The 16382-nt window shown below is 38.8% G+C and overlaps 2 protein-coding genes across 10 annotated transcripts in view; one reads left to right on the top strand and one right to left on the bottom strand.

Moving 5' to 3' along the window:
• SOS1 (SOS Ras/Rac guanine nucleotide exchange factor 1) overlaps positions 1-6538 on the top strand; it is a 55814-nt gene extending 49276 nt beyond the window's left edge. For both annotated transcript variants that reach the window (XM_039320867.1, XM_039320868.1), the window contains one exon: positions 1803-6538. In XM_039320867.1, the coding sequence (XP_039176801.1) occupies positions 1803-2297 (495 nt within the window). In that variant the 3' untranslated portion in view covers positions 2298-6538. The remainder of the gene's footprint in view (positions 1-1802) is intronic.
• Positions 6539-8554: 2016 nt separating this feature from the next.
• ARHGEF33 (Rho guanine nucleotide exchange factor 33) overlaps positions 8555-16382 on the bottom strand; it is a 33144-nt gene continuing 25316 nt past the window's right edge. For 7 of the 8 annotated variants that reach the window (XM_039320926.1, XM_039320922.1, XM_039320924.1 and 4 more), the window contains 5 exons: positions 15708-15791; positions 14690-14838; positions 12536-12700; positions 11175-11922; positions 8555-9742 (listed from right to left, as the gene is read on the bottom strand). In XM_039320926.1, the coding sequence (XP_039176860.1) occupies positions 9608-9742; positions 11175-11922; positions 12536-12700; positions 14690-14838; positions 15708-15791 (1281 nt within the window). In that variant the 3' untranslated portion in view covers positions 8555-9607. Of the gene's footprint in view, positions 9743-11118; positions 11923-12535; positions 12701-14689; positions 14839-15707; positions 15792-16382 lie in introns of all 8 variants that reach the window. The other variant, XM_039320925.1, reaches the window with a different exon arrangement.

Below are 16382 nucleotides of genomic sequence, written 5' to 3'. Positions count from 1 at the left end.
AAATGTTAAGAAGTAATAGTTACTGTAGTATGCATTTGTCACACAGGGATGCGCAATACATTTTGAATTCAAAACATTTTGCTTAACACTTGTCACCTTAAGTACTTTGCCTAATAATGGGCAACCACAGTTTGTGAAAGATTCAAGCAAAGACATCAAGAATGATTAAAAGGATCAGAAGTGATTAAACCTTACAAAAATAGGCAGAATGAACTGGTAAGTTTTAGCCCTGTGAAAATGTGGCTAAAGAGGCCATAATGGCACTTTTCAAACACCTGAAAAAGTGCAACTCAGGAGCCATTTTCTGCCATTCTAAAGTGGAAACCATGGAAAAATGAAATTAAGCTAAAGAGAGGTGGATTTGGATTTTGGATTTAGCTTTGGGAAGCTGGCCCTTGCATAAAAAGCAGCTTCAGGACGTGCTCCCCAAAATGTCTCCCTTGCTTAAAAGAGCCTTCCTCCCCCTCCCCGCAGCCACATTTCTTCCATTAAAAAAAAAAAAAAAAAGCTGGGAGGGACAGACTTGTGGATCTGCCCCAGTTAGGTGCTAAAACTAACCCCACTCCCTCTGCTCTCCAATCTGTATCCCTTTTAAAAACCGTACCTTGGCTCCAGGCTGAAGAGGAACCAAGAGAGCAAAGAGAGAGAACATCTTTCCGCCGCTTTTTCCCTTCTGAACTGGAGGGTAAAAAACATATTCATCTACAAAATTTAAGTGGACTAGAAAATACTGCTAAGAAATGGAAGATGCTGGATTTTTGCAAGCTTTAGCTGTCCTTTGGTTGCCTGTAGATTCCAGCTAAGACTTAAAGGCTAGACTGTAGACTGCCCCATACAGGCAGTCAATAGACAGCAGAGGCAGAGAATTTAGTTTTAGCACCTAATTGGGATGGACGGGGGGGGGGGATCAAGACTGTCCCTCCCAGCTTTTTTTGTTTTGTTTCTTGAAGAAATGTGGCTTTCTGGGGGAGGAAGGGAGGGGGTTAAACAAGGGTGAGGTTTGGGGAAGCTGTCCAAAGCCCAGAGAGGCAGGAAAGCTTTGCAGCCTCCTACTTGCCAGCTGATTGGTGCCAACTTATAAATGCAGAAAGCTTAGAAAGCCACCATTTTAAGGGTAAGGAAAATGGGCACTGCTTCCAAGAGGAATGGGGAGCAGGCCTAAGTGCTGCAAGGGTCCCATCTGGGTGGGATGGGGGGGAGACAGGTGGGGGGAGTGCTGCAGCATCCTCATGGTCTATCGTAAGTGCAAATGACCTTGGGGGTACTATACTGTCATACCTTTGAAACAGGTTTGTATGTAATTTTCCAGTGTAGGTCATAATTGTGAGCGGTCGTTAAGTCACCTGTTGTTTCTCGAGGACTACCTGTACTGAGCAGTAGATTGGATTTGAAGGCATAAATGAATGCTTCTAACTCTGTGATTCTTTGATTCAATTAGAGACAAAGTGACTGCTGAAGAAAATGGAGCAAACAAATCATGGCTGATCTGAAAGAGTCAAGCAGAAGACTCTTTCAGAAGACAAGAGTACAGGGCTTTATTGGTTTAAAACAAAACACATTTCCATTTTCTGCACACTCCTACTGCAGTTTTCATCACCAGGGTGTGGCATGTTTAAAATAAACAGGGATGTAACATAAATATGTTATTTTAACCAGAGAAAGAAAAGGAGAAATTGAAGAATAAATTAGTTTCATCTATCTTTGGATGAAAGATTTATCAAGACGTAATTTACCTTTTGTGCAAAAGGTTAATCACTGAGGTCCCTGAATCACTTTATAACAATAATTCTTTGTTTGTTTAGATTTCTTCTGTACATCTGGATAGTCCACCAGCAATTCCCCCTCGGCAGCCAACAACAAAAATCTATTCACCGAGGTATTCAGTGCCCGACAGGACCTCTATCTCAGATGCTCCTGAAAGCCCACCTGTATTGCCACCAAGAGAACCTGTGCGAACTCCTGATGTTTTCTCTAGTTCTCCTTTGCATCTCCAGCCACCGCCTTTAGGCAGAAAAAGTGAACTTGGCAACACTTTCTTTCCCAATAGCCCCTCTCCATTTACTCCCCCTCCTCCTCAGACCCCTTCTCCCCATGTTGCACGCAGGCATTTGCCATCACCTCCTTTGATACCCCAAGAAATGGACATCCATTCTGTCGCTGGGCCTCCTGTTCCTCCACGGCAAAGCACTTCTCAACATATCCCAAAGCTTCCTCCAAAAACTTATAAAAGGGAGCCCACCCATCCATCAGTGCATCGCGATGGACCCCCTTTGCTGGAGAATGCCCACTCAACCTGAATTCTCCTTTGTGCTAGAGCATGCTTTCTCCGGTGCTACATCTATTGCTGGCAATAGAGGCACCATGTCTTTTGGCAACAAGGAGCTGCGTGGTATTGCTCCTAACACTAATGACTCTACATTTGATATATATAATGTGGAAAATAATAAAACTTAATAACAGGCCCCTTTATTGTGGAAAAAAATGCTGTTTATTAGTAAAGTATGCAAGGCACTGTTCTAAACTCACTGGACATCTGAATGTACCAGAAATTAGGTTTGCAGATCTCTTTGGGCCAATAAGCATTTCCTGTGCTTTGTGTATTATCCAGTGAAGGATGTGAAGCATAATCCTATAATCTGTCCACCATGACATAAATTCTCGGAGTAAAATATGCACTTTTTTTAAAAAAAAATTCAAACAGGGAATTTGTTAGCCTTCTTAATGTAATTGTATCGTTCCCTGCTTTCAAATCACGTACCAGACTGTGAGGGTGATCTGTAGCATTGAACCAGGATACAGCTAAGGCATTACATTATACTGCAGTCCTGTTTACAAACTGTTACAATTACTAGTAAATACGTGGGTACCTAAGCTTCACCAAAGAGGTACTTTCCTTCTGTATAAATGTGTTGAGGCCAGTTCTAAAGAACATACAGGAAGTAGAATGCCTAATTTGTGCCCCCTTGAAACAAGAGATTTAAGTCTCACATGAATAACAAAATCTGTCTGAGAGACTGCCTGCTCCCAAGACTCTCTGCCCTGTAAGAACGGGCACAGTTGGTGTGCTTTGGGTTGCTTCAGTCAAATAATACCATTTTTTAGGACCCAGGAAGTCTGCCTTATTTCCCCAGAGTTCTGTGTAGCTCCCACCTTGATGATCTGGAAGTTTTTAAAAACATGGCTGTTCTCCCAGGCCTGGGAGTAGGTTGTGGAAATCTGTAGCTACGTTTCCTGTTTAAGGGATTGTGTTGATCCAGACATGTGGGATCTTTTTATAGTTTTTTATTTTTTAAAGTAAGCTACCCAGAATCACTTTGGAAGTGGGCAGGCTCTAAATTTCTTAAATAAATACTTTGAAATGGCACTACTACTGTCAGTTAAATCCATGTCTGCGTGGGCAACTATTGACTAGGTCTTCAGTTAAGATTTAACAATGATCAACTTTCCAGTTAGTGCTGCAGCCTCTTTGATTATGCCATGGAAATGCAAAAAAATGATCCGCTGGCCATCTCTCCCACCCAATCCCTAGTTATCACTTTGTTTTAACTAGTGGTAGGTAGATGAATAATCAGTATCAACGTATGCCTTGTAGTTGCATAAATAAATCATATGTATATAGTGAATGTTGCATAAATATAATTGGAAATTGTTTTTAATTTAATTGAAATAAAGACAGATATTTTGTCTGGCTGACATATATTAAATTATTGCATTGCTAAATGTGCATTTCAGTTTTTAGCCCTGAGGAAGTGAAACATGCTGTGGTACACACATCTCTGTTTCTAGATCATTATTTTAGTTTACAGAGGATAAGCCCAGAAGAAATCCCAAGTTATTGAATAACAAAATCCAGGTGAGTTGGTGTGATTAATGGATTTCATGCATATAACATTGTAAACTCTGTTTAACTTCAAGTTTAAAGTTGGTATTTACTATATCAGGGGAAATCTATGTGTATACGGTATCTGGTTTTTGATTAATCAAACCTGTGAACTTCTGAGCTTCCTATGAACCTATGAGCTTCTGATCCCCATCCTGTGATTATAATACATGCCATTTATTGAAGATTTCAATCTTCTTGCTGCTTTAGGAGTTGTGGATGGTGCAGTATATATGCTTAGATGAAATGTTTTCCCCATTCCAGAGTACTTTTCAACAATCTAGAAAGCCATGCCATTGGAATAATGTTGAAGGTCTGTGTCATTGTGGGAATCTACTGCTACAAGAAATTTCCCCAGTTGCAAATTGTGGTGTTTGCATTTCAGTAAATGATAATTGGATTTATCTTAAAAGAATCCTTTTAAACTTTACGCTCATGATATGAGAATCAAAAAAGCATTCTGGGAAAAATGTGTAATATTAAGACTATAAGAAGGGTTGAGTGGGGATTCAGTTGAAGATGTTTCAGAAATAATTCAGATTCATAATGAAAAAAATCATAAATTGGGCCCCAGTTAAACCTATTTTTCATTCATTTGTATAATTGCAACAGTGCCATTCCTAAGAACCTTAAATATCGTATGATATTTATTCACTGCAACTTGAGCAAAGCAGAGGATAGATGCAAGTTTTCCTGCTTCTGTCTGCCACAATGAAACACGATTTCCCTGATCAAGCAGTCTGACATTCAGGAAGAGACTAGAGTACATATTGCTAATTTAAAATTTGTAAATAGTAATTTCGTAAGCAAATCTAACTTTGTCTTAAATGAAAAGACACTCTCCCAGCAAAATTTTATTATGGCTGTCTTTAAGATTACTCAGTCGGCTAATATTAAATGGATTGATTTAACAAGAGATGCTATTCATATTGTGAAGGTTTTAGATTCTTTACCACAGTAACGGTAAATATTTATATTTCTGTACAAAGGTAATCAACACTTTTAAAATGCAAATCTTAATCCAAACAGATTCCCTCAAACCCAATTTATTGCTTAGTACTATCACTGTTAATAGTAACATGTGCTCCATTTGCAACATGGAAAAAAATTGCCTTATTTCCTCTTATTGTCCCTTGTCAATATATATATAGAATTGCAGAGATTAGGGTTTAATAGTGTAGAAGAGCTTTTTTAAAGGTTGTGTGTGTGTGTGTGTGTGTGTGTGAGAGAGAGAGAAAGAGAGAAAAAAATCTTTTCCATGAAATTGTTAAAGGCTTAGGAAAATGAACATAAGCAAACACTTGTTATCTATATCAAGTTAAGATGTATTTTTCTGATCACCAACTTTGTTGTCAAAAGGGAAATCTGGGATTTATGTGCCATTACTATGATCAGTGCAAATCTAAGCAATTTATTGCCATGTTTCCTTGAGCATGCTATAAATGTGTTATTTTTATGCATGGTATTGTTTGCTTTTGTATACTTTTGCCATCTTAGGTCAGGCTGCTTTTCCTGGAATTGGATTTTTGATTGAAAACTTCATTTTTATAATTTGGCAGCTTCTGTTCTGCTATACATTATCCAGTATCCAGTGCATGCACACACATGGATTCTGTAGCCTACTTTCCCCGCTAGACCCTTGAAAACACCATCAGTAGAAGATAGAATTGGTACTGGGAATTCTGCTGGGGGGGGGGGCAGCAAGTGAATTGGCTATTCCTGTTACATTTAGTATGGCTTGGGGAAGTAACCTATCAATGTTCCCTCATAAATTAAGCACACCACACTAATGCGGACAGAAATACATGCATGAAATCCTTGTTCTAAAATTTTAATTAGGGAAGACTTTCTGAAATTTTATTTTTAATAAAGGAGAAAGCTCAATTAACTGACTCCTGGGATCTTCTCTCAAAACTCTGTAAAATCTAATTCAGATCCTGGTATGTCAGAAGAATTAACTTTCGCACAATTGTTATAAATTGCTTTTCAATTCCATTCAATCACTCCCATATTTTTTTAAATAAAGCAAATTGTAGGGTCATTATTGATTATAATTCAAAATTAAAAACATAGGGTTTTTAAAATAAGTGGTAAGGCTTTAAAGTCAAAGTGCATTCCCTTTGTCTTTGAATACAAAATTAGTTAAGGAATTAGGTGCTGTAAAATTGGACGATCTTTGTAAATTCTATCTTCTAGACAGCTGAAAAGGAAAATGAATCTTGTGCCAGATGTATGCAACTTTTAGTAGCTGCCAAATGTGCCTTTTTAAAAAAAATTCTTTCTAAAAGTAGATTCTCTCATTGGATAGGATCTTATTTTTCAGGTTACATTTTTAATTTGGCCAGTTCTTGTTTTCTATACAGGTTTATTTTTTATTAATTCTGATAACTTACATGCTTGAAAACATACTGCCTTTTTAATGTTGTGGATGCATTGTTAAAAGACAATGGCAGTCCAATTCAGCTCTGTAAAGTTGAAATGTAATATCTAAACTGGTAAATTTTATGAGTCTGTGTGTACCTTTTCATGTCTATAGGTGCTTTGTATGCTATGTCTGCAATGGTATTCAGATTGCATTTAAACTAAAAATTAATATTGGCTGTTATTTTTGGGCACCCAAGAGATCTGTTCAGAAATAAAAAGGCCTTACATATCCCATAAGTGCTATATTTCTCTATATATGATAATTTAGATTTGTTGAGCTACCATAAAGGTAGTCCTCTACTTATGACCACAATTGAGCCCAAGATTTCTGTTGCTATGTGAGATTTTTGTTAACCCCATTTTATGACCTTTCCTGTCACAGTTGTTAAGTGAATCACTGCAGTTTTAAGTTAGTAACACAGTTGGCTTCCCCATTGACTTTGCTTATCAGAAGGTCACAAAAGGTGATCACATGGCCCCAGGACACTGCAACCATTGTAAATATGAGTCAGTTGCCAAATGTCTGAATTTTGATCACATGACCACAGAGATGCTGCAAAGGTCATGTGAAAAATGGTCATAAGTCACTTTTTCAATGCTGTTGTAACTTTGAATGGTCACTAAATGAACTATTGTAAAGCAAGGACTACCTGTATTTTTTTATTCAACTTATAGTGTTGTTTAATAAAGAGTATAATATTAGAATGGGTTTAGAATGTTACAACTTATTAGTACATTCACATGTCACAATTGGCTAAGCCAAAAGCAAATAATCACTGTATTTTAGCATCATGTGAGGATACATGCGTTATATAGGTGATCTATATCAGGGGTCCCCAACCCCTGGGCTGCAGCCCACTACTGGGCCTTAAGCCTTTCAAAACCGGGCCGCGGAAGGGGCAGATGAGTGCATGTGCACGTGCATCCCAACTTGTGTGAGCGGGGGCAAGCACCTGCATGTGCACTCCATTTGTGTAAGCAGCAGGCCTGCATGCCCGCCACTCCCAAAAATGTAGTTGGGATCAAGTGAGCTTGCCCACCACTCATACAGAATCATCCCCTCTCCTCCATGCCAGTTCGCAAAGCTTGAAAGGTTGAGGAACTCTGATCTACATAATTCAGAATCTGTTAGATGTGAATTCTGCAGTTGAATACAGCCTATTGCCCCAGACCTAATGCATAGTCCAATTCTTCCATTCATTCTTTCCTATTTGGTCTTAATTTGAAGAGAGTTTGAGTGTTTAGCTTTTGTTGATGTCAAATCCAATTCAAGCACTGAAACTAAATTGCGCTATAGGAAAATGTGCTACATTTTAGTTATATGAAAACCAAACATCTTAAGTCTGCAGCACCAAAGGCCACTACTCAATGTGAAAATGCAGTTAAATAATTCAAATAAACTGTTGTGCTTTTGTTTGCTTTGCATTTACTATCATAATCCTGGTATTTAAATATTAAATATGTTGTCTCTAGGCAGCACATAAATTCAATAAGTAAATAAAATATTTTAATCCCTGTAGAGAATTTATCCCATCTATGACTTGGAGTTTCAATATTATATCCTGAAAAGGTAATTCTGATTGTTTATTACCCCAGTTTTCTAGATCAGGGCTTTTCAACCAGTGGTACGGGTACCACCTATGGTACATTGGCACCTGGCAGGTGGTACGCGATCATCCTAGAAAAGTAGCGGGGGAGGGGAATGAGCTGAACTGGTGGCAGCACTGCACAAGCCTGAGTGAGAGATGGCTGGAGATGCAGGGCTGCCAGGGCTCAGTGGAAGCGCCAGGATCAGCGCCAGGCTCCAGCTGTAGCTTGGCACTGATCCTGACGCTTCTGCTGAGCCAAGAAGCACCAATCAGCTGGAATGTTGCAGCCTCTCCAGGGTCTTGTGATTTACATTCAGATGCTTGGCAACTGATTCATATTTATGACGGTCACAGTGTCCCAGGGTCATGTGAAGTGACCAAAACCTGTTGCAACCACCCAGCAGATGGGGAATAAAAACCAAGCACCCCCCTACCCCACCCCCACTGCCAATCCTCAACAGAAATGCTCACAACAATGAAAACCTCCGACAGGAGGAAGAGCACAGCGGGTGGGCAGGCTGTGGCTTGGGGGGCACTTTTTTTAGTGCCATTGTAACGTTGAATAGTCACTAAGCAAACTGTTGTAAGTTGAGAACTATCTGTACTACTCACTTTTTCCTTTTTTTTTCTTTTTTGGGGGGGGGGGTCATCATGTTTTTGACACCTTGCTAGGCGGCTGGTGGTACTCGGATATCCTAAAAGTGGTACAATGGGTGAAAAGGTTGAAAAGCCCTGTTCTAGATGAGCAGCAGATTACCTCTTCCTGATTAAATGTTTCTGGTCAATATAATATTGGTTATTAGTTCCAGAAAGATATTGGACTTTTTTTCGTATTTCCCACTTTTTTTAACTTCTCCAGCTTTCACTACCCATTGTATAAGTATTCAGTTACGATTGGGTGGTTTGGATTTTTGTCTCATTATTAGTCTTTTATAACTTAATCACACAAACAATACTCAGTGGAATTGCTGAGCAAATGAGCCATGTCTTTTAGCCATGTCTTTTGCTTCAATTTCATTTGAAGCAAAATGCAAGCAATAAAACATACTTTGAAGTAAAATATAAATTATACCAATTTAAAATGTATATATGAGCCTAGCACCATTTTCCTGTTTATGGAAAAAAAACCCTAATCATTTGGTTTAGAACCTTGTGATCTAGATATTTTTTATTTCCAGATCACTTAAATAAATTATAAACATTCCTATTTTACAATATTCTTGATGTAAGATGATTAAATTGTACCTAAAGCTACTCTTAAGAGGTGAACTGCTCTTTTAGAGATAGATCAATCAAGAATTGTGCTACATTTTTCTACACTATTGAAAATAGATAATGCAGATATCCAAAGAGGAGTTGATGAATATTTGGAGACACAAGACATTTTCCTATTGAACCAGTTCATACAGGAGCACTGAATAACCATCTTGAATACTTGATTTAAAGATGATATAGAACCAAATTTGTATAACATGCATTGTTACACACTGTAGCTCTTGTATGGCATGCAAGGTATTACCAGCCCTGAAAAATCCTGCCTGAAGTTTAGTTGGCAAAAGTAATGACAACCCACACTTCTCTAAGGTTTTACATTAACAACTCAGAACCAATAAACTACAATGGACATTAACACAATGCTTTCCCCATTGCTAGGTAGCCCTTCTGCATAACGGGAGTAAATAAATGTTAGCAAATTTATTTTTCTTTCAATGACTCATTTCTTTTTGAAAAGTTTGCGGAAGGAACTGCGAAAGCTTCTTTTTTGTTCTTGCCGTGGTGGATGACTGCTGAAAGATGTTTGTTCATTGTCATCTCTGCAAGAGAATCGGGTATCTTCTAAATACATATCCTGAAAAGGGAAAAAATGATTGTCTCATTCAGTGGAACAAAAGTGGCTGAGCAAATCAACCTCTGTAGGAAACCTTTAATGTTTGTTTTGAAACTTATGCAGTAGGAGTAGGAAACCTTTTACTTTACAAATCCTGGCAAATCACAGTTCCCTGGAGCCCCCTTGACACAATGAAGACTGCTACATATCACAAGAAACCAATATTAGGGGGCTTCTGAGCATGTAGGTAAGATGGATTGAAGAATGTTCTGTTCCTGTTATGGGCTAGTGTAACTGCAGTTCTCAATGTCCCTAAAAGAAGTCATAGGAACCAAACCCATCTTAAAGACCAGGAATTGCTTCTCAAACGCTTGTTTCATCGAGAGCAGGAAAGATTATCCTCTCCCTACAAGATCGCATCCTGCATTTCTAGCAGGAAGGCAGGCAAGAATCAGGTGTGTCTATCTGCATGAATATTCTCCAAAGGCCTGCAGTACCCAGGAATTATTATTATTGCTTAATAATAATAGCTCCTGGGTAGTTAATAGTTACTACTAATATTAACTATTCATCTTTATAATCTAATCATATGGTTTAGAAAGGCTCACCTTAATACAATAGTAAATACCTGGCTCAGCAGCAAGGAGTATCTAAGCTAAGATGATTTTGTCAATGCATGGCTGATGTAGCAGACCAAGATTGTAAGATCAATCTTAAAGCAGCAAATCCTTAGAAGAGCCTACCTAAACTTGAACAGTACAACTAAGTTGCAGCCCTCTCATGAATTCTTTCTTAATTCTTATTAATGCTAATTCTGGGTTGCCATGGTGTCCCAGTCTGTATTCAAGACACATACAGATATAAATTGTCTAATGATATTTTCTCATCCTACATTATGCGCATTCAATCATGGTTGACTTTGTCACGAAGATACAAACTATTAGATTAAGTAACTGAACCATAGTTTATCATGTATAAGGGAGTTATTTGAAATACTCTCTCCATTACTGTCTGTCCCATTCAAGGAACTGGAAACATTCTTTGATTTGGCATCATTTTAAAATAAAATTAGAAAAAAAAGTGGAGCATAATCTTGCAGACATTGGGTGTCAACCTTGGCAACTTTAAGACTTGTGGGCTTCAACTCCCAGAATTCCCCAACCAGCATGGGAGGGAAATGGGTTGTTCGGGGGGTTGAAGTTCTTAAGTCTTAAAGTTGCTATGGTTGAACACCCCTGGTCTAGACAGAGGCAGGAAGATACTCTGGAGACTACTTTCAACTAAAGCTTCAAATGCAGTACATGCACTACTAGCCAAAAAGGACTAACTGAATGATATCCCTGTGGGATGCAGCCCTGACCCTCCCGTCTTTGCCTTTGAGTCAGTAGCCCGCTTACGTGTTTCTCAGACCCTGCTGGGAAGTGGGTTTGCCCTGGCCTTTTACTCTCCTTACTTCTACAAAGCTTTGCTTTTCACCCACTCCTCGCTGTGGAGGAAAGTAGTTCCACTGGGAGCTCCTGGAGGTGGCAGAGGCCTCTTGGGGCTGGAAGCCTCTCTCCTGCAAGTTTGACAGCCGACTCCCACTGCTGCTCCTTGTGCTATATAGTCTTGTGCTGATGCCTTCAGACCCACTCCGGGGAAACTCCTTCAAGGACTGACTCAGTTGTTTGCCCTTGCTCCGAAAAACCTCACGCTTGGAGGTGCTGCTACTGATGTGCTCCAGATCACTGCTCTTGGGAAGTGGTTGCAAAGTGCGGTGAGCCTTCTCTGGTTCCTTTGTGTAGTTCACAGGTCGCAAGAAGCAGATGTCAATGCTAGATTCAGAAGAGGCTGGTGAACAAGTCTGAAGGATAGCCAGAGGCTCTTTCTCATAGAGTCCAGGAATGGAATATGTATTCCCTCGGTATTCAAAATCTTCAAAATCAGGAGTAAAGCTTCTGCTGTCTTGCAGAAGCTCCGCAGAAGCTTTGTGGGGCTTCTCCATGTTTTCTTTCATATCTGATGAAGCAGCATTGAACTCCATGTCTGGAAGAGGCTGCAGAGAAGCCGCTAGAGCCTTCAAGTCCTCCTCATTGAACTGAGATGAAGTTAAAGCACTCTCTGGTCTGCCATGCTTTCTTCCATCAGCTTCCCACTCACATGGTTTCCCTGGAATGTTTGCCATTTCTTGTTGTCCCTTTTTTATGTGTGACATCAAGTGCCTTAAAAGAGTGGTAAGAGAATAAAGGTAAACAAGCTTAAGCAAACACAGTGTTCCCCCTCTACCCCAACAGAGGTGAAAGTAGCTCCACATTGAATGATTGGGTTACTAATTTTGTGGGAGCCCCTTGCCATTCAAGTAAATTAAGTGCTTCCCCCCAAGCAAATTGCTAATGTGTATTTTCTGATATGAATAATTCACAAGGATTTGGAGAATACTGTACATTTCCTTTTACTATCTTAGGTGAGCTAAGTATGTGAACAAAATCTGAAATACCGTACTTTCTGGCGTATAAGATAACTTTTGCAAGCTTTAAAATTGGCGCCGAAGTTGGGGGTCGTCTTATACGCCGAGTCGTCTTATACGCTGGAAATAACGGTAGTTTCCGGCGTATAAGATGACTTTCTAGGCATGCGACTTGGTGCTGAAGACAGGAGTCGTCTTATACCCCGGGTCGCCTTATACGCCGGAATATACGGTATTTGCGAAACATATTGCACTGAAAAAAGTTTGCAAAATATAAGAACAGACAAGAATAAGAATAAAGAAGCTGAAGATGATGCTGTAATGTACATTCCTGAATTAGTATCTTCTGATGCTATCTTTGTACTCACATAGCAGTTATTCCAGAAACAGAGGCTGATGGAAACAGATGCACTGTCTCTTCAGAATGGATTCCACTATTGTGAAAGGAAGTTGCACTTGGAGTTGGAGAGGCTGCTGGTCCACTGCTGGGACACTGAGAGGCTAGACCTTTATATAACTTTATGAAGGAAGATCTAGTAAAACAGAAATGTAATATTGTGAGTTCAACAAGAATGCAGCCATGCCATTTTTTCTAGTCAGCAGAGAATTAGCTTTGTATTAATTTCAGCAACAGATAATTTTATGTCTACAGTGCTTGAATACCATTATTACTGATACTAAAGTCCCATATAAGGATTAGAGGTATGATAAATATCTAGATCACAAGCAATTTTTGAGAACTTTCACTTTCATTAACAGAAATAGGTTTTTAGCCCTTATGTATAAAATTCCCAAACAGCAGTAGGCCAAACAAATAAGGAAAATATGCTGCATATATCATAAAGAGGAAACAGGCTTATAGGATTAATGTTTTAGTAGTAGAATATCAAGTTTCATCAACCAGAGTCTGGTGCTGCTTTTTCAAGAAATGCCATTAAAGTATAACTGAGACAATACGATTAATCTCCAAATTTAACATTATATGAAAAAAAAAGCTAAAAGAGGATTCAGTTCTTGCAAAGTAGTGAGCTGATCCACCTGATTTTTCATTTACATTTTGGATGCAAAAATAATTCCAATAGTATGGAATAATAGTGGCACTTTTAAATTTGCATTACCCATGCAGAACATGTATCAAGCTTTTCTTAGAATAGAACAGTATCAAATTTCTATTATTCCTTCATATATTTTTGTACATACTATAAATAATTCCAAATATTTTACATTATTACTCTTTTTTGCAAAGATTCCAAAGGAATAAAGCAATTAAAAGGAAAAAAACAATGGCTGGGGAAAGCCAATGTAACAAAGAAACTTAAAAGATCACACTGGCATTGAAGAGGAAGTAATTCCACAAATCAGGTGCCATTATAGAGAAATAGCAATAGCACTTAGACTTCTATACTGCTCCACATTGTTTTGCAGCACTGTCTGAGGTCAACATATTGCCCCAACAAACTGGATCCTCATTTTACCAACCTCGGAAGGATGGAAAACTGAGTCAGCCTTGAGTTGGTCAGGGTCGAACTCCTGTCTGTGAGCAGTTGTTAACCGGCAATATTGCATTCTAACCACTGTGCCACTATGGCTCCTAAAAAATCTACCTCTCTATCACCAGAATGTATAATCTGCAGACCTGACCTTGAAAAGCAGATCCCCCACCCCAAAGACTGTTGGTGCCTGGGACTATAGGATGACAGAAATGAAAACACCGTTTAAGGGTTAGGGTTAACCCTTGCATGCAACTCCAACTCAACAGTTCATGGTGGTGCTCCATTCTTAAGTAGGACAACTTTCAAAGCAGGAGCAGAAAGAAACAGGAAAAAATCCTCCACGGAAAGGCAATGCCAACCGGCACAACCTCACAGAACTCAGTTGGAGCTAACATCTCTCTGAGGTAAGTCTGGGAAATGATGACTTACTATATTTGAACAGCCTCTACCATTCCCTCTAGACAGACAAATAAAATAGCACCAGGAGGCACAGTAATGATGCTAAAAGTGGAACTGCTCCACATGTCTGATACTACAGAAGAGATGACTAAGAACAGCTGTGTCTTCATTAGTCCCATTATCCTAGGCCTCTACTCCTGATGTATTGGGTCAAGAGCATGGGGAAAAATTGGGAACAACAAAGACTGCAATGGCCAATCTATTCACATGTCTTTACATAGTTAGATTATGAAATATTTTTATGTCTTTTTAAAGGGAACTGTGATTACCCACAGGAGTGCTAATGTTTCCCCTACTACTTCGTGTACTCTATTGGGCGCAGCCAACAAAGCATCGTACTGTTGTTTTCACATTCTATGGTATAGCAATCAACTAGGAGCTGGGAAGATCAGGTTAAAATTCACCCTGAAATTCTCAGGATGATCCTGGTCCAGTCATTCAGTCAACTTATCTCTCCGACTAGTTGAGAAGCTCAAAGGGGAAGAGAGATGTTATATAAATATATTTTGCTCTTGGAAAGAAAGTTTCATAAAAATGCGCAAAAAGGCTACACTTCGGTATTGGACTCACTTTCTCAGTTTCTTTCTTTTCTGTATTAGCAGATCTTCATTGCACTGGAAGAGAAGACTGTAATGAGAAATAAATACTTGTAGGCGCTGAACACAGACAAGAAGGAGGTAATAATCTGGATGCTCTTGCTCAGTATATTTCAGGATGTTCTAGTATAAAAGGAGAAAATCAGAATTAAACCTCAACATCTTCTCAGTTTATTTGATATATATTATGACATTCACCTAATATTGAAAACCAGGTCAAAGCCCCCTTTTTTCCTCCTGAGTATGGGCTGTAACAACCGGTACAGCACTTGCTTTGAATTGAAAGGTTTTCAGTTTTGAGCATTTATAGGGTCTCTTCATAGCCTGAGAAAGTGTCCTGAATGAAATCTTGGGCAGGAAATGCCAGTTGCTATACTGTACATCGGAGCTGGCTGGAAGTCACAATTTCTATTCTTTCAACGTCTGGAAGCCATAGGAGAAATGGACACTGATTGTCCAGTGATAGAGTCGTAGGCCAAATAGAGAGTATTTGTCCTATTGTTTTTCTCATGCTATGGCCAAGGGAGCAAAATATATATACAATTTGCTATTTTGTTTTTACAAAAAGCCCATAAAAAAGCAGCAGTTTTGCTACTGAAGTTTGGTGCTATAATCTGAAGCCTTATGATGCTAGGAACGACAATGGGGTTTGGGTAGCAGCCTACAAACAGTTCCAAGCTAGATGGATCCCTGTTCTGATTCAATATGAGGCAGCATTTTACAGTCTTCTGAAAGGGCCAAAGCTGTATGGAGAGCTATATGATGAAATAGACCCTCTTCCAAAACACTGTAGCAAAACAATACAACATACTGTAGCCTCCTGTATTCCTAAAACCCACATTATCTATCTGACTCTTCAAATGATGGGACAACTGTCCCATTATTTCTATCCACTGGCCATGATGGGAGCTATAATATAACTGCATCTGGAAGGGCTAAAGCTTTCTCACGTTTTAATTAAAGAAAGGTCAGAGAAAGTTATTAGAACTTACTTGCAAATGAAGAAGATATTCTGGAATGCGTTGGACAATATGGAAGAAAAATATGTAGAGATCAGACTTGATTTCTTCCTCAATCTGTTGATGAGGGAAGATAAAACAAATTTAATTTATAAATTAGAGACGAGTACTGTTAATTGCAGAAATAGGTGCATATTTTTCCAAAACATTTGTTAAATTATTGCATGAAATTATGTGGACTAATGTCTGTAACAATTAGTAGATTAATCACTGTTTAATTATTTCTAAATTTCTATGCTTAAAAAAACTGTTAAAGCAGGAGATTGGTGTACCACAAAGTACTCCTATGTGGATCAGTCTTTAAAGACAGTTCATAAATTGTAAATTAATCAAAAATGAAACTGTAAGGATTTTATTAGAGACTGGACATTACATATGTGATTCCATATTTTCATTCAGATATGGCTGATTATTCTGAATGTCTGTGAACCTGTAATCCATAACTGCAAATGTGGAAATAAAAAATCAAAAAATATGATATGAATATTGTATTTTATAACCAAACAAAAATAATGTAAAGGTTATAACCCAGTGGTGGCGAACCTATGGCACACATGCCAGAAGCGGCACTCAGAGCCCTCTCTGTGGGCACACGTGCCATGCCCGGAGATGGCAACCGTCCCTCTTCAATCAGCCGCCCGCAAACTT

This window comes from Crotalus tigris, unplaced genomic scaffold, assembly GCF_016545835.1.
Source record: "Crotalus tigris isolate CLP2741 ecotype Arizona unplaced genomic scaffold, ASM1654583v1 scf7180000023713.2527936, whole genome shotgun sequence".
NCBI lineage: Eukaryota > Metazoa > Chordata > Lepidosauria > Squamata > Viperidae > Crotalus > Crotalus tigris.
This window is presented reverse-complemented; position numbering and strand designations above follow the sequence as displayed.